The sequence below is a fragment of the Galendromus occidentalis genome, unplaced genomic scaffold, assembly GCF_000255335.2.
Source record: "Galendromus occidentalis unplaced genomic scaffold, Mocc_1.1 scf7180000077529, whole genome shotgun sequence".
NCBI lineage: Eukaryota > Metazoa > Arthropoda > Arachnida > Mesostigmata > Phytoseiidae > Galendromus > Galendromus occidentalis.
In genome coordinates, this window is record NW_003805517.1 from 983,992 (window position 1) to 1,005,978 (window position 21,987).

Sequence of the window (21,987 nt, forward strand, 5' to 3'; positions counted from 1 at the left end):
TTCATCGCTTCTCATTCCTTTCTTATCGCAGTCTCTCTTTCTATTCTCGCTGACGACCTGTTGGCCGTTAGTCCGTTAGATGATTCTTCCCCTGCCTTCCGAAATGACGCTTGTGATTTCTGGCGACTGTGAGCATTGTGTGCCTTGAGTCTCGACGAGGCTCGAGGTGTTGAGCATCCCCGTCGAGATGGCGAGTTAGTGGAGACTCCCCTCAGAAGATGTGGCGCGATCCCGATCATGACGGCCCGAGCGGAGCGGATCGTCGAAATGATTTCTCTCCGGGCAATCGGTCAGTCTTCGAGAGTCGACGTGGTCCCCCCTTCAGACACAGTGCGTGAATTGCCCACCCGCATCATCGAATGTCATCAAAAAGATCCTTTGTGTCCTTGCGCATATTGTCAGCCATCAGTATTGCTCATTGAGAGCCAGAACACCGTTTTTCGCCGGAATTTCGGCGACCGATGAGACCAATCCCGCCTTCTTCCCAGAGATTCCGAAAGATGTCCAGAGGAGAGCCCCAAAGCTCTCTTGGAGGCCGAGCCCTGTGATGTTTCTGTTTCCTCCTGAGTTCCCCGGAGTTCTTGAAAATCACAACCTCCCACAAAATTCAGATTGCGATGAAACTCCCCGGTAGCCCACCAGCAATGACGGATTGCGATTGCGTCTTCCGCGCAGCAAAGATGATAGACTTCAACATATTCAGAGCAGAAAGACAGGGAACCACGTCGATTCGAAGCTCTGGGGCTCTTTCGAAGGTCGAGCTCACTGTCTCCTTAGAATCCTTCGAATTTCTTGGTTTCCATATCTACCGAGAAAAATCCGATCGTGATAGCTAGAGAACCCCCTTGGACCTCCCTCAGGTGGGTTGTATTGCGATGCTCCAATCCCGTCTCAAGTCTCAAAGTTGATAGAACTTTGCATTGGGTGGAGAGAATTCGAGCCGGCGTCGTGACAAAACGGGTATCAGACCCTGAAAATTATATGGACAGAATTTCCTGGTCAACCTAATAGAAAGCGTTTGACTCATGGTGATGCGGCACAATCCTGGGATTCGAGTATGGCGATGGATCTAGCTAACCTTGGCTGACTGTCGCCCGCAGAAGTCTGCAGACGGACCATCGAAGATTACTCGTAGTCAATTCGGAGTGATCAGTCATCAGATGGGATTAACATACATAACATAGTAGCCGGCGTTTGCGGACGTGCCAATGTGAAATGCGCACCACAGGTGCTCCGAGAAACTCAGAACCGGATTATCACTCTTTTCGCGATCCGAATTCGGGATGTCAGAGCCAAAAATTTCATGGCGTGAGGGACGCTGGAGTCGGATTCGGCTCATTCGCTCAAGATGTAATGCGGGCTTACAGACTCCAGCAGACAGACTGACTTCACGAATTAAGAGCCGACTGATAATGAATGAAAAGTATTTTCATTTATTGTTCTCCCATACATAGTTTGTGATTATATAATCGCCTGCATATTCATATCATCGGTGATCGCAATCGAAGTGTTGCGTATCGTTGAATGACTGACAGTCTTTCGCCGAACTTGGGACGAGACCTGAGAGAAGTTAGAGAGACTCTTGCTCGAAGTCTTCTCGTGGTCTTAGAAGACACGGATTCAGTGGCTCACTTAGCGCCCAATAGGTTTCGTACTGGGAACGGCTAGTAGACGCAAGAACTGCCGCTCTCTCTCCCTCCAGAACAATCACGACTTTCCCGACCATTCTCTCGGTACTGGAGTCGACCGGAAATGCGAGCGGAAATTCGGCTTGAGGACTCGTGCAGCCGTTTTGCTGCGTTTGATCGCGATTTCTGTGTTCATGATCATATGATCATTGGTCATCCACATGTCTTTGTTCCCTTTCCGAGCTCATTCACTCGACACAGCGAATGTGACCGTCTCCTGATCCCTGAGACAAGTAGGTGATGGCGGAGAGAAGAGGGCTAGCGAATTAAAATAGTGAATATCATGATCATTCATATCATTATCATTATAATAAATAAGTTTCGGGCTCAGAGTGTTTTGGCCCTGGTCAGGAGTTCCTTCACGAAATTCTCGACGTCCTGACGGCTTTTCTTCGCTCCATGGAGCTTGCTCAACAGAAACTCCTTCCGAATGAGGTCACTCTCCATGTCCAGAACTTCGTCGAGGTCGATTTCCACTTCGCTGTTAGTGTCGGTCTGCAAGGAAAAGATTGAGTGTGATCCTCCGTGAACAATCGGGAGTATTTTTTGTCCTTGAATACTGATATCAGAGAATATCGATATCAGCCACAAAGCAGACTAGTTTTCTTCACTGATGACGATCTAAAAATTCAGTACCCCAGAACAACAGAGCCTCTCTTTTGGAATTCGCGAGGATGAGTTCGACTGCCGCCGAGCATTAGCCACAGTGTAATCAGAGTCGGAGAGAGATTCCCTCTTATCGATTCCGGCGTGATTCGACAACTATCTTGGATATATGATTGCTAGGATTTGATCCTAAGGGGAATGCTTTGGTGAAAGTTACGCTCGAGCTTTAAAGCTTATAACCGCTATCTTGCCCCCTCTCCATTTTCCCTATCGAGAAGGAAATGGACATCCGGAATTGGTCCTTCGTTTCCTTTACGTTTGAAATTATCCTTAAGGGATAGACTCGCGCGACGGAACAGCCTTGACACATCTCAGGTAGAAGTTGATGCTGCGTCGCTCGGGGAGTCTGACGGAGTCTCGGAAACCTTGCTCCGGATCAGAAAGGGCAAGCGAGACAAAGGCTCTCAAATGTCACTCTGTCATCGTGAGAGCGATAAGCATCGTCCAAAGCACGGTGATATCTTGCGTTGTAGGATTACAATGCGGAGGATGACTTGAGTCACTTCCCGGGCTCGGAGAAACCAAATTTAGGAAGTTTGACATGACTCGAGTGATTGAATCGGATCCGGATCGACGCAATCAGGAGGAAACGCTATATTCACACTCTTGAATTGTTCAGCGAAATTTTCCTCCACGATTCCGGAGCACGTTTCCCAAACTTTCGCGGAGAATCTAGAAGTAGGTTTCGAATTTCGCTTGGCCTACAAGTTCGAGAGCGACCCCCAAGATTTCAGGATTCTGAAATACGACCTAGTTTCAATAGAAAATGTTAATGATGTGGAAGAAGCCACGCGGTCGGATGAGAGGAATATTCCGTTATAGCACGGAAAGTACGTGTCTTTCTCGCGGTACCCCTTCTACCACCTTCCTCGAGTGGTGGGCTCGGACGCCGTTGCTCCAGAAAAGATGATTCAGCTCCTATCGGGATCATTCCAGCCGAATGCAAAGCAGACGCGGAAACCGTGGGTTTTGGTTGACCGAAGGAAAAAGCGCTCACTTCCGTTGAGACACGGTGACGATCGCGTGGGTTGCACTGTGCCGTTAATACAAATCGTCGAAATGATGGGGACGGGAATAACGGCAGGAGAAACGAACGGAGATGTGAGCCTGTTTGAACAGAAAACGGTCAAGAAGAATGAATAACGAAAAGGTAAGGTTCCCCCGGAACTATACTGGGCTCGCGGGCACTGGAACAGATCTCTGAATTAAATACACACACGGTGGTCTGATGACGGGTCATTATGGATGACAAAGACCATGATCGCGAGCAGAGACGGGAGGAAGGGAGAATATGGAGGAGCAGGGCACCACCGTGTTGGGTGAAACCAGGGATTTCCATGGGAGCGGCTGTTTTGAGTTTCGGTCCCGGAATTTTCGACGATATCTCTACTCCATTGAAATCACACCGGAGAACTTCTACGCAAAGGCACATTACGCTTTCTCTGCGGGAGCTGAGCGATCTGGGGAACGACAGTATCTTGATGATTTCTTGCTGAAGCTTTCCGTTTTGAATTGCAATGCTCCAGTTCAAAGAATCGCTCAGAACGCTCTCCAGGGACAATCTGAGCGGAGTTCCGAGGCCATTCCCCCTTCCCCGATCCTCGATAATTTAATGCGTCGATTGCATGGCAGCCGAGACCTGTCCGGGCTGGAGCCGAGCAACAAGTTCACCGCCAGCAGTCAACAAAGCAACCAGTCCATCGGCAACGGTGGCGGCGGGACGGCTATTCGGGCAGCGTCGCAGACCCTTGCCTGGACGACTTCAGACTCCATAACAATAGAAGACGCTAGCCGACGAGTGGGAGGAACGACACACTGCCCTGCTGCTCTTCCAAGAGCAACGCTACAGAGACGGCAGATCATCCTTTGTCTATCGGCTTGTTCGGCTCTGAGCTTGAGTCAGACCAATGAGAGACGAACCAGCCGGTGCATGAGTGTTGACGGCCACGTTGATCCACATTAATGTCCTAGAAGCTGAAGCATCCAAGCGATCACTCGGATGAAGTATCGATAAATAGATGAACGCAGCGATTCACCAAGACACCGATCTATCAATCTATCTATCTGCCGAAACATCGATGAAGCGACGAGTCCGCCGTTCGTCTGACTGAGTGAGAGGTGCGATACATCCTGATCGACAGGGAAGCGCCATAGTCCCTTGGATCGATATAAGCTTTTCATCAAATCGATTCCCCGAGAACTGCGATCGATATGTCAGCTGATCGGAGCCGTCCAGCTCGGAACGAACTCGGGAAACATGATCGGGACACGTCGGATTTTGATCGAGAGCATTTGACCAACGCCTCGGAGATCCGTAGCGAATTTTTAATTTGCGAAGGAAGGTCTCGTCTGCGTTTGACCTGCCCTACGGCGTTGCGCCGCGCGTCGATCAAGCTCAGTGATAGAGAAATTATCGGCATGAGCCCTTGCGGGACTCTCACGGCCCACTCAAATGTACTTTTTTTGAATCGTTCGTCGACGCGGCCAAGAATGTCATTTTGCTTCCGCTGTCGGAACGCTCGGAGAGGGAATCCGATTGCGCTCCGTCTTCCCACATATAACGGTGCCGTGCCAGCGTGCGCGCAATCGCATTCCTTCGATGGGGGCAAGCATATCAGTTCGTCGGACACGAATGTTCTGATACAACATACGGGATTCGCAATCCGTCTGCTCTCGGCGGGGATCCAGATCGCAAGTAGATCGTAGCTCCCGCCATAGGTCTCTAAATGGAAGTTACTCGAATTCCGGGACGACAGCTTGAGAGAAAAAATATGGTCCAATTCCGGAGAACGCGGTCCCTGCTGATTCCCGAGATTCGCCGTGAGTCGAGTTGCTCTATCAGCGTTATTTCTGGAACGCGTTCAGGAATGACGCAGGCTCCCCTCAGCGCACTCATTCTGAATAATTGAGAAGCGCGTTCTCAGTGCTCGGGGACTTTTCATCAAACTGCGTCACGCTCGACCCTAATCTTTGTTGACAAGGAGCGGAACCTTTCTATCGGTCATCATCAATTTCGGGGACGCGGACGATTAGAGCTGCTACAGCGCGAACAAGCGCTCCCTGACACACTCCTAATCTTCTCGGAAATCCACGTCGGGTCCATTCCGAAGCTCTTTTTCAATGTGAGTAGCACGCATTAAGACACCTCGAAAATTCTTTTCAGTCTAGCAATTCTCTCCGCTCCTGAGCTTGGAAGAAAAGTGGCAGCTGGGAACTCGACTTTTCTTCGGGTAATTTCCAAACCCCGCTTGCCGGTCCGCCGAATCTACCGATTTCCCTTTCGATCTCTCTCCAGCTTTTCCGACACTTCCTCATTTATCGTTCCTGCTCCTCGAAATTTCCCGCATTCCCCCCTGCCGGACCTCAGACTCAGCACTCTTTTCGGGGCGCTCTCACGATAGCACTGATGATAACAGTAGACGATACTTGCGGGAGAGATCAAGCCCGAAGCGAGAGCTCACAAACACTTGACTCGGTAGATAGACTGTTCGAGAGCGGAAACTCAGAACGCGACAACAGCCGGGGATCACTATCAGTCTGAGACTCCGACATGGAGCTGTTTGGGTCGCTCCCGGAAAGTCCGGATGAGAGCCTACTTTTTTCGCAGGTTCTCGATGTTCCCTGAGCAATCGAGGGGCTCCGATTTTCATCAGCTGAGATTCCGGGACAATCTTCGTCTCCTTTGAGGCGATAGCAGTCCCGCACAGAGATTGGTACTGGGAAGTCGGGCGCGAGCAAATGAAACTCCTTTCGTCGGCTTCAGCGGTTTCAGCTTGCACACAACTGAAACTCATCTCACTCCCGTCCTAACAGCAAAGATCCTCTTTCCTTCCCTGTCCCTGACGGCCGCAGTTTCGTACCCCGCGTTGACGTCTACGAATATGCATATGTGATCGCTGGTTATTTGCAGAACTTTATCCGGTTTCGGCTTGGAAAACTTTCGTAGGAGGAAACGTTAACTAGGAGGAGATATCACCCGCCTCCTCTGGATTATGGAGGCTCTGAATTCCCACCGTCGGAATTTCCTGCGTACCGCCGGCGCCGGTCGAGAGCCGCGGGAGACGACGTATCTTGAAATGGCCAGAATGTTTGTATGGTCAGATCGAGAAACTCCAAATCCAGATTATCCGCGGAGAGTTCCGAGGCTTTATGAATGTAGAATGAGAACTTCGTTCTGGGACCATATTCACGCGAGTGAGTCGCCTTCTGATCGACCTTGCTTCCATTTTCTGGAGCCGTCAAGCGTCACGTTAGAAAAATACAGCACTTAACGATGACGTCCGACAACGGCGAAAAGAAGTAAGTTCTGTCGAATGCTCGAGTCATGCGTGAGTTCCGAGTTCGAGCCCCGCTCATTTCACACTGTTCGTCTCGACTGAACGGTTTTGAGGAGAAAAATCAAATTTAAGGCTCTGACCTTGGACGCATAGAGATGTTGGAGCTGGTCGTACATCCACATTTCGACTTGCAAACGTTTCTTGATCAGAGCCATCTGATGAGCGCCGTACTTCGCGGTGAGGTACTTCTTCTTGCGTTCTCCCACATCTTCATTGTCCTCAGAAAACGCCACGTGGAGACTTTTCGCCTGCGATGTGGGCACGCACATGCTTCCGGCTTGCATTCTGAAAAGTTTAGAGGAACAATCTGGTGAGGGAAGAGTGGAATTCTGATTGACACTCGGAATAACTGATCCAACTCTCAGACGGATTAGTAGACTTATTACTCAGAGGAACTACGACACATGTTTCCCGCGGCTAGATCTTCGTAACCGGAGCGACAAGCATCATCATTCGAGCATCCTCGATTGGGCGGTGCCCTCAATGTGTTTATATATACTGAGCTCGATCGCTGCCAGGGCCCGTGCGGTCTTATCGTCACGGGAATGAGAATATTCCCCGGGGGAATCCTGACGTGAATCCTGACGGAACTTCTGCCTTCCTTCCCGGACGGCGTGGCGTCACGTCACAGAGTCGAATCAATAATAATCAACGGGATGCAAGCTTCCGAAAGAATTCTCGACCGAGTTGGGTACTTGGCCACCCGTCGGGCCACTTCGGAAGGGAGTCATAAGATAGACCGCGATAGGGGAAGTGGAGGGACGCGTGAGAGAGCCTGCGTCAGCAGACACTTCAAGTCCTCGTGATTGTAATCCTCGCGTAAATGAAGAACGAGAGAAGGTCATGGTGTTCCTAATAAGTTTATTCTCAAAGGTCTTCGCCAAATCGTTGTAATGGTTGATAGCAGATCGAATCCTCCAATCAGATGACCTTCATAAATTGACTTCGACGCAGCTACGGCTCAATCCCGGGTCTAGTCTGCGGGTAAGTCCCTCCTCAAAGAGATGATCACGATTATAAGCATCGATAAACGGCGAGATCTTCCTAGCATTAGCGACGTCAGCCCTGATGCCTGAGAGCTGAGCTCGGATTAGGCTTCTACCTCGTCCGAGCTCTACCCGTGCTCAACTTGAAAGATCGACAAGCCTTCTCCCCCTCAATGAGGTTCCGGAAACCCTCATCGCTCCCCTCCGACTGGGAGAAGAGACAAGGAGGTACCGTATAATTATTCGCACTCTGAAATCAAGAGTCATGGACCATGAGATTCTATCCGCGTATCGATGATGGCAAGTGCTTACGACCTTCATCCGATCTTCATCCGCGGATTCGCCGGTGCCGCCGCCAGCCATTGATCTCCCATGCCTGATCGGTGAGTTTCTACATCATCAGTGTCGTGAGTAACATTAGCGCCACGATTTACAGCTAAAAACGATATCTAAGAGCGCTCGCTCGTAAAGCCATTGCTTCTCTCGGTGCTCTCTTCGGCGGAGAAATTCCTTACTTCCCTTGTCGAAAAGTTTCGGAACAACAATCCTTCAACAAAAAGACTCTGGTCTTTCACTGAAGTTGCATGGAGCTCCCACTAATCCTCGGCGGTGAAAAAAAAAGTTCATCGACCGCTGCGCATAACATCATCGCCGAATGCTTGCTCGTGTGGTCGCGCCGCGGACTCACTGACTGCACCGCAGCCCGGCGCAATCGACCGGCTGTGGAGCCGGTGCCGACTGTTTCGAGCCGAAACTCGGCGATGACGTGAGGTCTCGGGAAACAGAACTTCCGAAAATTCTTGAAACACGATATCCACGAAGAAGTTTCCGAGAACCGGAGACGCGGAGCTCATGAGCACGAGGATCTTGCTTGGCTTTTTTTCTCTGAAACTTCAATGTATCTCTTCTCTGACTCGCTGGCTGAATGAGTTGTCCCAACCATGCTGTTTCTTCTCTCCGAGGGAAAAAACGCAAATACGAGATGTATCAGGCGATCACAGTCCGTTCGAGACTCTGCCTCGTTTCGAGTGATGATTCGGCGCTTCACAGCATGAATCGACCGATCTTCACTGATGTGCGAGCAGTGGATCGAGCGAGCCTGTTCGAGACTCATTCCGAATGCGCATCGTTACCTCGATTATCATAACCACCGTCTCAGCGGCCATCAGCTGACTTATTCGGCAGTTCCCTTGCGTGTTGTTGATATTTCTCAACGCGTGGGAATTTAGGGATGATCAAGCCGGGGATATTCGCTTTTCAAGCTTGTCAATAACAACAAGGTCTCAACGCGATGAGGGCACGGAGCGATCGTCAGCGAAAACTGGTAAAACGTGAGTATTTTCCCGATGGGTGTCCAGCTCCAAAGATCGACTATAATTCGACTTTCGTGGACCGCTACCGGTCGATATTTTTTCAACTATCGAGCTGTGGGATTGCGGATTTTCCCGGCATGTTCTCGTCCCGTGCCCCATCTGCCGCACCCAGTCCGGAATGTGCATTTTGCTCAGTGGAGATGCGGTAGTACAGCGTCAGGCATTTCATTGGTCAGGGGAGACGCCGAAATGACTGCATGCGGTCGAAGGCATGAACCCAGCCGCGAACAGTCTCCGCTTCATTTAAATGACGCGCTGGAAGAGAAGCGACGCCGGCGAGAGAAACCACATTGATGGACCGATAAGTTGTTTCTGAGATACGCGGAACCCACCTCTGCGACGGTTGCGGCGAGCCGATGGAACGAAAACAGAAAAAGTCAAAGAGACCGAACAAGTACTAATCACAACCGACGACTCCTATCCGGGCCTCCTCGCCGTTCTTCCGAATCGTGTCCGAACTCTCCAGCGCGATAGCCTCATCATTTCATCTCGGGACGATACGTTTTCTTTCCGTACCTCGTCTCAGCGGGCCTACGAGGATTGGCTTTGGATTCTATGATATAACGGAATTCGACGAAATACACGTCGCGCTGCAGTCTCAAAACGCACACGCATTCTCGCTCGGACGATTAGCTAATCCTCGTTGGCTCGTTAAACCCACTGCAACCGCTTGAGCGGTCGTAACCGATGCAATATCTCGTATGACGGCTAATCATGGCGGGCGAGAAATCTGACTGACTGAGCAAAATTTCCGAAGTGATGCGAAGGCAATTACCGTAGGAGTGAGACTACATATTTCCTCTCATTCTCGTTCAGCTCCGCAGACTCCCGTTCCGTACATGGTTCGTGAACCAGAAAACATCGACCGCGAGCAGCTGTCCAACGGAACTGAAGGAAACCGCATTATTATGAGCTACACACGATACGAAGGCATGAACGGCAACCGGATCGTCCGCAGAAAAGGAAAAAAAAAACGTTTTGTTCTGAAGCAGCACAAAAATTAATTTGCGACTTCGCTCACTAGATCGTCCGATGGAGTCGTGATACACGAACGCTTCTCACCCATATTTCAGCTCCAAACTCGGCTCCCTGCCCAGCAGAATGCGGTTGAGACGTCTTCCCTTCGGTCGCATAAACAACGGGATTTTTGATGAGCCCTCGGGACCGCTGAACGATATCTGAACAAATATTCCATTCTGTGGATTCAGAGTGTAAACTATGGATGCAGACTCATTCAGTCAAATTAAATAAGCTCCACCGAGCTTCTTCGAGCCGCTTCTCGTAGGAAAATTTCCGGAATCGGAGTCGAGCGATTCCTCTGCTGAACGGAGTGAGCAATCGATCATAAAATTCCTGAATTGCGAAACTGCAGTGACGCGAGTGGATCTGCATGCGAATGGTATCTCGACTGAGATCTGTCTCCGTCGATCTCGATGAGGGATGCAAAGGAGTGATTTTCTGAGCGAAACAGGTCACCGAGCATTCCTTTTACGTAATCGCTCCAAGGTACCCATGAAAAAGGCTACGGAACGTTTTTCTACTTTGAGTCCCCCGCTCGCATTTCCCTACGAGCCATGAGCTCCTGAAAGGTTTTCATTCTACCGACTCTCGCGTAGAATCTAGGTACCTGGATTCTATGCAGGCGGAGGCGATATAGTCTCGCTTCAAATCATCGATTACCGATTGCCGGTGAGAAGACTCCTCACTCCGTCGCCGTGAACTCTCGTCACGGTTCCCTCAGTTTTCCTTCATTACGTTCCTTGTAGCAGACTCCGATGGATCTGGCCGAAGACGTGCCGCTACGTGGACTCCCACAATCGATCGCAAAGAGCACAGCGAGAATTTATTCGCCCATTCCATTGTTGACAAAAGCGGGCAGAGGCAGCATCTGATATCGCGGCTTCTCGTGAATATTGCTGATGATCTGCTGGAATCTGTTTCCGACTCCGACGGGTACGGCCTTCACCAGATTAGATTCCGCCGCTCTTGCCCAGCATTTTTTCGCATCGTTCATGACAGCCGAAGTCTTTCCTGTCGGTGATTCCATTTCCAGGAAAGAGGGAGACTCTTCTCTTCGAGCAATCACCTCGCCAAACAATTAGATCAGCCGATTACGACGAGGCAATTTTCTGTTCGCAACGTTAAATCGATCAGGATAGCGCCAGGTTCGCCTCTGTGAGCCGCCGGAACCATTCCGAAACTGCGAATTCACCGACCTTTGGTCAGAATCGGGAGCGCTTGACCTAGAAACACTCGACTTGGATGTCCAGCGAGCGACGACGCCAGCTCATCATCAAGCTGAAAGCGGCTCGGTTCCAAGCGTCGCTCGTCAACAACAAGTTTCCCAATGATCACCGTACTCGAATCAGCGGACGAACAGTGATGATCACGTTCAGACAACCCCTCCAAGGATGGATCAGCTGTAGCGAGCTGCTGCCGGAACGGGAAACGTCACGTCGCCGGTGTTGCGTCCCGTACAGTGTCGCCACTTGAACCGCGTGGAGATGCAACGCCGTAAATTCAGAATTCAAACGTAGTTCGGTACTATGGGACATGGGACCCAGGCTGTGCGTCGGAGAGTCTCTCTGGGACGCATTTTTCGAGTGGCAGATCGGCACTTTGGGATGAGCCGCCGTTTAACGATCCATCGCCGTGGGTGTCGCTCTTCGGACGGGCGGCTGAACAGGAAACCAGGCTCGTTTGCCGGTGAGCTCGTTAGGCGGAGTGTCGTGACAGCTTTCACCCGTTCATAGGATACGTAGGGGAAGAGAGGTGCCTCGTCGTGACTATGAACCGCGTTGCTGGACACGCCATGGGAGATTTTTCACGGAACGACTCCATTCTTCATCCACATTTATTGATAGATACCGAAGCTAGCAGAACGTCTCGGTTACCGCTCGGTTTCTTGTCCGCTTTTCCTACTTCGTCTCCGAGAGAGTAAGTAAGGGAAAACTTCGGGGAAGTGAACGAGACATTGGCACAAGTAGGACGGAGAAAAACCAAAAGCGATCGCGGAACGTTTTCCCAGAGATATTCTCGTCGAAGATCTTGTCCAAAATGTTCGCATAGCAGGCTGTCAAAACCGGGAGGAGCGAGATCAACTTCTTCCTTCCGACGTCGAGCGCTGAGGAATTGAACAGAAGGAAGAGCCCGTGATATCGAGGACCGATCGACTCCGTGCGGGAGGTGCCGGGAATTTTCGAAATTCGGTACATTCGAAGCTTCTGAATAGAGAAGGCATCCATCAATATCCAGCCCTTCCATTGCGGGATCGAGCGATTCTGGGGATTCCTGCTCAATAAAGCCGAAATTAGGCGGTTCGTTGAGGAAATCGACTCCCCCACAGGGATCAGAGACGCCGGCTCTCCGCGCAGGCAGTGGGTCATTTCAGGTCCGCTCTGTGGGTCGTTCCGCGTATTCCCGAAGTTTCTTCTCTTGGCAATTGCTTCCAACTCTCTGTTCATTATTTGTTCCCCATAGCAACGACCGGCGCCGCGCCGGTACACCGCCGAAATCCGTTTGTTCTATAATTTCGGTTACTTTGTAAATTAGAAAGTTCCCACGCTGAGAGGATCCGTGAGAATGTTTTCTATCTCGCAGTCAGATGGTCGGTTAGCCGAGGAGCTCACCGCTTGGTAGTCGTTAACGAAAATTTCCGCTCAAAGATAGAAACAAAGCGAAACACATTCTTGGAAAAGACAGAATTCGGCCCATGATGGCGCTCGCCCGCCGACTCTCAGACACCGGGGTCCTACCTCAGGGGACTCGAGGGAAGAAGAGACGTATGAGCGTTCCGTGGTTCTAGGAGTCGACGACAGGCATTCCGGAGCGAAAATAGGCGAAGATTTCCTGTGCAAATAATCTTCTACGTAATCACAGAAAACAAAGCTGTCATTATCGAACTGGTCGACCCCTCGATCGGACAGAATATCCAGCCCGAAACGCCACGAAAATTGTAGGGCTGGAGAGAAAACAGCATTTTCTCATAAAGTTCGTCGAACGCGGTGTTCCTGAAGCAATTTACAACGATCGTCCCCTCGAACCCGGACGGCATCGGAGTTGTGTCGATCATCTCACAGTCGGCACAAACCCTAATGGTCGTGTCCCACTTGCGGTCATAACAGTAGTCCCCAAGAAGATTACACTCATTATTGAGATTGTTACCCTGAGCTGTAGAAGGGGCGAGTCGACACAGGCGATGGTTCGCTCGCGGAAGTAGATCGTGGTCTAAAAATAATATTTCAAATCCACGTATCGGGCCAGCCCGACCCCCGCCCCGATATCTCTGCGTCGGCCTCCCTGTCTAGGAACGTCTGACGCTTGGGAGTAGAGGCAGCCGAACGGTAAACAAAGGGAACGAAAAAAGCATCCGCCGCGTTCGGATCACAGTTCTATTCAGAGACTGATACAACCACTTTGAGCTCATATAAATCGATGGAGCAGACATGGAGCCTCGGATCGATTCCAGGTAAACTTGCGCACAGCCCACGGGCTCGATTCGGTGGAAGATCCTGCAAGGTTTTTATACGCGTGCTCCTACTTGGATCAGCAGAGCTCCATGCGTCGGAGCGGACAGCGAATCCTATCGGTGTTCATATCTACGGGCAAACTCAGAATGCCCCGAGGAGGGACGCATTGAGAAGCACCGTGATCTCCATGGATCTGCCCGCAGATATTCCCGCGGAGTTTTCCTGCAGCTGTGAGCTTTTCGAAGGAAATGGTGCTCCAGGGGTTTGGGGGGAACTGAGTGGGCGTCGCAACAGAAACATTAGGAGCCGCTGTTCCCATGCGGTATCGGAGGCTTCTTGGAAGTTGTGTGTCGTGTTCAACCCATATTCCCTCAGTACGGTCCCCCTTCTTTTCCCCGAGTTTGAATTCCAGAGCCTCGTCCCACGCAGATATTTCTTCGGGTTGGATGAGGTATACGAACGACTCCGAGCCCGCAAATGTTTTCTGTACGTGTGTCTGGAGACTGATGCGTGGGCTGTACGATATGATATATGATCATCATTGCAGACGCCTCCGATAGTTCCTCTCAGGGTTAATTCCGCCGCCTCAGACGACTTCCCTATCGCGGAAAACTTCGTTTCTAGATCGAGCTCGGCCAGCCAGAGCCACGTGCCACCAATGCAGGTAGGGAGAGCCAGAAATCCCCGAGTGAGGGGAAACTCCACGGAGTTCTGAATTCTAGAACGCTGCGGGATTCAGTTTCCCAGGCCATATGTGTTGATGAGGAACTTTGTCGAAAGCTGAATCCCGAATCGAGGTCTCGTACTTTTCAGCACGGATCTGTCCCGCCGATTGTGGTCGAGCCCCCTTGGTCTGCTTGGGAATTCCTCCGCCAAACATGGAATGGCTCAGGCGAATTGTTCCATTCCTCGAAACATTGTCCGGACTCGGATCGTCATTTGATAACTTATGGAAAGACGGACGAAGAAGACGGCTCACCCGAGAGCACGAGAGCGTCGAGAAGCGGCTCACTCGAGTTCTCTCTTTGGTCTAAGCTTGGATCCCGCAAGGACGCGCATCGCATTCTCAAACTTTTCAGCCGTTCAATCGTCGACACAGCGCTATCGAGCGAAGCTCCAGAGAACCGACTCGACGACAAACAGAGCAGACACTAGCGTGAAGGATACGCCTTCGGCGGCAAATGCGGCTCGGATCCCCTGAGCTGCGTCTCGGGGAGACGTACATGGTGCCACGTACAAGTGGCTCCAACTTTCCTCAAGCCAACTTCGCTTTTACCCCGCTTTGGTGGTGGGACTGCACGCCCAGAGTCCGAATTTCGCCCAGCCGCCGTAACAAGTTCGACCCGTCGGCGGAACTTGTCAAATGTTGTGCGGTAACACCCGTCCCGCTGAGTTTGCGTACCACAGGGCGTCTCTGGGCGTGCCCTCTTGCCTTTGGATTAGATTTTTTCCGTTCGCCCCGAGCTCGAGCCCGAACTCGGCTTCCATACCCGTGACCTATCCCCGTCGGCGTCCGCTCCGAACGAGCGAACAAGATTTTTCATCCTATTTCCTCTTTCCCCTCCGCCTTTTCTCTCAGGCCGCGCTAAAAGTGTCGGGGTGGTGATGTCGTATGACGATGGTAATTCATCTCGCACAGCTGACGCGGTCGTTCGCGCCCCGGTGGCAGCAAGTTGGCTGCTGCTGCCGCCGCCACAATCCTGTGCTCTATTGGAGTGGGGAAGACTCTGTCGGATCAATGTCCACGGATGCTTGTGGTAGAGCAGCCCCACTCGGGGAAATTTGGCGGGCTGATCGAGAGGAAGCGAACGGAGTTTTGACCAATACGGGAATTCCAGGGGGAAACAGTTCCCCCGCTTATAATCTCCCGGGAATTCGATAAATCGATCTAATCTCGTTTACTCCATACGAGGTGCGCCAGGAGCCACCGCATGGAGCGATTCCCGAAGTGACGGCGGATATTTGCCGCGAGCACACATCGTCGATGGCGAACGCCGTAGGTCCGACGTATAGGCTCGTTCTGTCAGGTGCGTAAAACTCCTGATTGCTTCCGACGCGGGTTGTATCATAGATAAAAAACGATACGGGTGATTCCAGCGGAGAAAAAAACTACGAGCAATCTACGCGGGAAATGCGAGGGGCCATCTCCAGCAACACTCATCTCTGACCAATAAAAATCCTCGAACGAGCTCTACGTGACGCGGGAAACCACAAATATCGTTCCGATGAGATACCTCTCCTAGGGACTCTGATCTAGCTTATCCAGCCCGGATTTTCGTAGATTCCCGCTTAGGGTCTCCTCTTAGCATTAGAGCTCGACAAACGCCAGAGCTGTCCGTGGGAAACGAGATCGATGGAGAGTCAGGAACGACGATTTCTCTCTAAGACCTCTTTCACATCCGTTTCTTCCTCCAGTCGTTCTGGATTCGACTCTAGTGATCGGAATGGTAATCCGAACGGAACACAATGGCCCCGAATGATTCATCACTTCGACGATGCCGGTGATTGCCTGAGTTCAATAACCACAATCCCCGAAACTCGCGAATGGACGCTGAGAAGGTTGCGGAGACTGCGACGGTGAGAATTTTTTTTTGTCGGAAGCCGCAGGAAACCGTTCCTGACGACTGACGGCGGGGATGGAGCTACTACGCGCTCTCGGTCCCGCCGAATATGTATGTCAAAAAAAGGTACGTGAATACATATGTCAGGATGCTTTTTAAGGGTGACATACACCACCTCTATGGCTTCTGCGGCAAGGCTGTGATGCGTAATTAAGTCTGTGCTTTAGAATTATGACGAGCCCTGATGTCGTGCCTGTCGCGCCGTCATCCAGGGGCGCGAAAAATTCTCTTCAGCTCCAGCGCTGAATGAAGGACATTCCAAGCTCATTTTGATTTTATTGCTCCTTTGTTCTCTCTCCAGATAATCGCTGAGGGAAATTCCTTGCGGAACCGAAGAGTCAGTCTCATTCGAAATCTTTTTTGGAAATTTTCGAAATGAAACCTTGATAAAATGGCGGGATCCAGAATGAACCTGTGGCGTGACCAATGGGGGCTTTCCTGGATTGATGAGCTACCGCTGTGGTTCTCAACAAGCCTCTCCGAACGGATTGATTGCCTCTTGAGCGACGCAATCGAATTGCACATCTGAGGCATTGAGTAGTTCCGAACGAAAGGAGCTCACACAGCTCCGAAAAAAGTGAATCGGACAACGAAGTAAGTAACGACGACGAGAGCGATTCTGTCTCCCTTCTCCAAGTCGGAGGCGCCGCTCCGTCTGGCTCGGACCCTCGACGTAGCGACTTCAACGCAGGGTCCTCTGCGCAGGACCCGCAACGATGCGCCGCTGGCGCCGGTCGGAAGCCCAGCCAAGACGACTGTTGTCTCTCAGAGATTGCAACGCCGCGCCGGCTTCCTATCGGCGTAGATCCCGAATCCGGTTTTAGAGGACGCGATTTTTCCTAGGGCAGATTCTTTCTGAGGAGCTCGAGACGTTTGCATGAAAACTCGAGAAATTCCCGTCTGAGAAAATCGTGAACTTATCGAACCGCGAGGTCATCCAGCGCGAAAAACTCGGAACCACGAGGGCGACCTGTGAATACAAACACTTTCTTTTCGGACTCTCGAGCTCCGATTTACTTGGGCTCGAGAAAGTGGACGTCGAGGATGGAAGCCGAAAGAGATAAATGGACGAGCTCAAGAAGGATGATCAGACGGGTGCAGAGTCCGAAACGAGCACGCACTACCGGGCTGACCTTGCGAGCTGCGAGTGTGTCCAACAGCTCTTCACGCTTACGTGAAGCGAACGGCGCGTAAAGCTTCGAATTCGTACCCGAGCCGCGATCTTCATGCCGAGGAAACTTGCCTAGACTCGATCAGAGGAGTCGACCAGGCGTCCTCGACTCCCTTCGCAAGGTTTCTCTGCCCAGAAATTTCAGCTCCTACCCCAGATAATTCCGCAACTCCCCGCAACGGATTGAGGAGGTAAATCGACAAGCTGAAGCCATTATTTACCCTCAAGTTCTTGAGCTCTGAGGGGGAAACGCTCGGGGAGGAAGCCTCGGAGCGTAAAAACTCTCTCAAGGCTGACATGCAGCTGCGGAAACCCACGAACTCGCTTTTAAAGAGACGCGATGCCGGCGGGAGATTTCATCTGAAGGGAAGTCGTGCGTGCTCAAGCACGCCACGGTTAGCTCTCCAACGAAGCCTAGTATTGACGATTTCGGCTCGGCAGCGATCGGTTGGATGAACCTGCAGAACTGTTCAGACCGCGGTCGTAACGGGCGGTTTGTCCGTTGTCAACTGTGGCGAAGGCGACAACAGCGACAAATTAGGTCGACGTTGGATAAATAAACGTTGAATAGCATTGTCGTCATCTGCGGACTTGTCGGCTTCAACACTACCGCGATCCGGACTCACGTAGACGCGTTGTATTCGTAGAAGTCTCCGTTTGTTTCTCATATCGGTGACGGAGCTCTCCATTAACACGTTGTGGCAACGATATCCGTCGGAGCAGACTGCGCTTCATCCAAGTCTAGTCCCACGAAGTCATTGTGAGTGTTCGCGTTTCCCCAAGAAACGGTGCGCAAATTCACCTCGACAACTTTGGAAAATTCGTTCCTCCCGGGGAAGATTTTTCCCTCCTTCTTGTTTCCAACAGCGAGACGAACTCGAGCTCAAAAATTCCCAGTTGTTGGGTTTTTCCACCGTTCCTTCCCCACCGCTTCGCTGGAACGACGACGTCGAGAATTTCGTTTTTCCTTTCGGTTTTGCTTCGATGCTGACGAATTCTGTTGCAAAGCACAAGGATATGCTCCGCGCTGGACGCTTCAGCGGGAGTGAGCGAGCAGTCACTCAGTCGGTTCCACATATGGACTCGGCAACGATTGCTACCGGCGAAGCTCCGTTGCAGTAACCATTGTTAAGACACTTTCAGCCTCTATCGGCTCTTCGGCGTTTCAGTTAGTCGTTTATTTTTACACCGGTGCTCCTTCCGAAACCGAACGGCTTGTTCCCACTAGTTTTCGTGATATTATAGAATAGAAGTCAATGAGCATTGTTCGCGGAGCTCCTTTGCACGCTCGATATGAGCGCAAATCGCTTTAGAGTAAGGCATAGCGGGACATAGAATTGAAATCTGTCTCTCGAGATCGAACTCCCCCTAGAGCAGAATGAAAAGAAACAACGTTGCCGTGAAAAAAAATTCTCAACAAGAACATCGTCATCGGCGTCCGTCCACTTGAGGGAATAGAGCGAAGCGCTCGAGTGGGTGATTTGACGAGCAGAGCGACAGCGAAGCTACCGAGCAGCCGCCCGTCGAACCACTCGTTCGCGGAACTTGCGAGTCAATAATCGAAGTTTCCGATTAAGCTGCGCCCCGAATCGAATCTGACGAACCACTTAGACGGATTATTATTTGATTCTGTCCAGGCTCGCGAACTTCTTCCATTCATCATCAATGAACAATTCTGCGTCGGAAGTTTTCGTTCCTAACGCTCAAAGATCCTAATTAGACGAAACTTGTTTGCTCAAGTCGCTCTCTCAGGACTCGAAAGATATATTTAACGTTACGATGCCTGCATCAGTCGGTCGAGAATTCGAGGATTCGAAATACAATGTTCGTCTCCGAGCTCTTCGTGTGCGGTGCCGATGCTTGTCAGCAGTCGAAGGATCGCAAATATCCTTCAAATTATGTCTTTTGGTACGATGAAGCCTCCAACGAAACTTTTCGAATCTCATCAGTCAGCCGGAGAACCTCTCGCCTTTGCCTGATTCTCTGATGAGCGGCGCGGATTCTCGGCACCACTGAAATCGACAGCTCGGCAGCAATTCGAGTACTAGCGCCGGAGAATTCTCGGTTTTAAAGGTCAAGAGCACGCTGTAGAGCTCGTTCTCTATCGAATTATGGAAGAAGAAAGTTCTCGAGCGCCTTGCTCTTGATTGAATCAAACAGTGTTTTGGAGCGGCCACTCCTTGCATCATAGCTTGATCCGCTGAAAACTTCGTTCCGAAAAGATCGCAAGCTGAAAAAGTAAACCCACGAGAATTTCGTACGTACCTGTCTCGGGTTGACGAGTGGGAAGACACTTCACAATTCCTCAAACTGAGTTTGGTATCCGAATCGCGCATCAAAACTTCGAAGTCACTTGAAAACTCCGTGTCTCTATCGCCGTGTGAATCGCTTTGTCCGGCTTGATGCTTGTTCACCACCGCGGAAACTCGTTTCCCTCCTTTGGCTCGTAGAGAAGGCTCGGAACGACCTCAACTGACCAATAGGTTGCTGTAGAAGTACAGAAAGAACCGTGTGTCAGTGTGTCTGTTCGGTTGAGCTCGGCGGCTGTAAGCGGTATAGCTGGTTGTCGACGTTGTCGTGTCTGGGTAAGTAAGCGCTGGCAAAACTCTTGGTCCGAACCCAAGGAAAGGGTCCGACTATCGAGTGAGAGTCGCTTCCCGACCACTGGCGCCCCCTGGCGCTTACCAAGAGCGAGTCATTGCATTCGAATGGTCTTCCGACCCTTGCACAGCAGTGAATTCAATCCTAGCGGGTGATACTCGTATTTCATACAACCGCATAGCGCGGGTCTGCCAGCCTGAGGACCGGTGGTGCGGCTCTCTCTCGGTCCTTTACCTGGCAACCCGCTCACTTTCTCCCGGTCTGCTTTCTCGCCCTGGCGTGAGAGTTGCGCGTTTACGTGACGGCGTCCGATGGGTTCCGCCTGTTCTTCGGAATTACCTCCTGATAGTTCTGTCTGGGGACGATTTTCTATACCAATATCTTCGAGAACTTCCTGAATTAGCGACCTCGAGCAGACTTTCCATAGTTACTCCATGATTTTGCTCCCGGTGGATTTGCCCGTGGTTGGGAGGACTATTCCGTCGATCGGCGCGGCGCTTCGCTTTTCTCGCTCAACACATATCCTGGATCGACTTCCCGTGATCCCCGCCATCGCACATGGTGGTCGACGGTCTCTGGAGATGCGATTCCCGACAACTAATAATCGAGATAATAAGCGGGAAGATGTCTCTCTCTGCGATGTCATGTCGCTGTCACTTGGACAGCAGAATTACGGAGCAAATGAAACCTCTGACACGGTTCCGATGTGGCGGACTTCTCCAGACTCCTTCGTCGTCCGTCTTCCAGAGGACTTTGAGGAAGATTTCTCGTCCATCGGTCGCGACCTCGAGCTCGGAGTAAATCTGAAACTATGTATTACAGCTCAACACAGTCTATGGGCCGCGGTCATAAAATATCCTATCCTCCTTCCCCTTGGATGCGAGGAGGAGTCGACTCCCCTCCTCGCATCCTACGACTCAACGCGTCGGAGCCGCTAGAGCAAGACGAGGGACACTTTTCGCATGTGAGTCATTTACGCTGGGACGTAGGCAGATGGGCACCCTGCGCGAACGGGATCAGAGGAATGAGTCAAACTCCGACCTGCCGATGGGTGGAAGGATCGTCCTGAAACGATTTCAGAGTTTCACATCCACCTCTGTTGAGAGTTCTGACCAGGGGTCTTCATCGAATGCGTGGCGCAGCCCGACTATGAAAGAGGCTGCAGCTCCGATGGCTGATCGGTCTACCGATACACACAAATCGAGCCGGAATTCAAGGCACTCGAAGTTTCGACGGAGTTTCCTTCGAAAACATCTGGGAAATCCCCTAGTTTGGCCGACTCGCGCTCAAATATGTATTCGGGGAACAATAATCAATTCTCGATATCCAGGAAGCACACGATCACTGCCAGAATCTCTCTCTGAATACAGTGGTTTCAATCGAGGGAATAGCAGAGCCATGGATCCGCGTACCCACGAACGTGAAAACGTGCACAGCTTCTCCGAACAGACCGATTGTGAGCGTGATCTGAATCCTCTCCGAATTCCTCTGAACACTCAAGCATCGAGTAATCAAGTTCATTGGAAAGTAGTTTCAAGTTCGGGAACAACGTCGGCCCGATCGGCTCCCGCTCGGGGGTGAATTCCTCGAGAGGGATCGTTCGGTTTTATTCCAGGTGCGGAGCTCATTTTCTCGTCCGGAGGCCGTGTCGTCGGTGTAGGTGATTCAGCCTTGATAGCGAAAACATTAATTCTGGATCTGGTGTCGCGATTTCCTCCGCGGATTCATCTACAGCCGAACTAGACGGAAGGTCCCACTCTCCAGCACGCGAGACGTGATTCAAGCGAAGCATCTTCCAAAATGCTCGTTTGCCAGCTCATTTCCTCGCTTGACTCTCCTGCAAGCGAAACAGTGGGTGGAAGACCTCGGGTCTCAATGCGAATTCCATAGTGATCGGCTGGCCCGGCGGGCGGGCTGGGGAGCGAGTCAGCTAGCCAGCCGACGAGGCAAGTTTGAATATTGAGAGTCACTGCGCGTCTTCTGCCAGGGGCCGATGACTTCGCAACTTTATTTATTCCGTTTTTCTTCCTGGTAATGCTGCCTCTGATCGTTCCGTATCCCGTTTCTACTTTTTT

General features: G+C 51.3%; 1 protein-coding gene across 1 annotated transcript; it reads right to left on the reverse strand.

The window, feature by feature from the left end:
* Positions 1 to 1,407: 1,407 nt before the first annotated feature.
* LOC100900798 (uncharacterized) lies at positions 1,408 to 19,894 on the reverse strand. Its single transcript, XM_003748194.1, has 3 exons — positions 19,577 to 19,894; positions 6,772 to 6,976; positions 1,408 to 2,183 (listed from the first exon to the last, which is right to left on the reverse strand). Exons 1-3 carry the CDS (start codon positions 19,645 to 19,647, stop codon positions 2,016 to 2,018), a joined length of 444 nt encoding a protein of 147 aa, XP_003748242.1. The 5' UTR covers positions 19,648 to 19,894; the 3' UTR covers positions 1,408 to 2,015.
* Between the last annotated feature and the right edge of the window lie 2,093 nt (positions 19,895 to 21,987).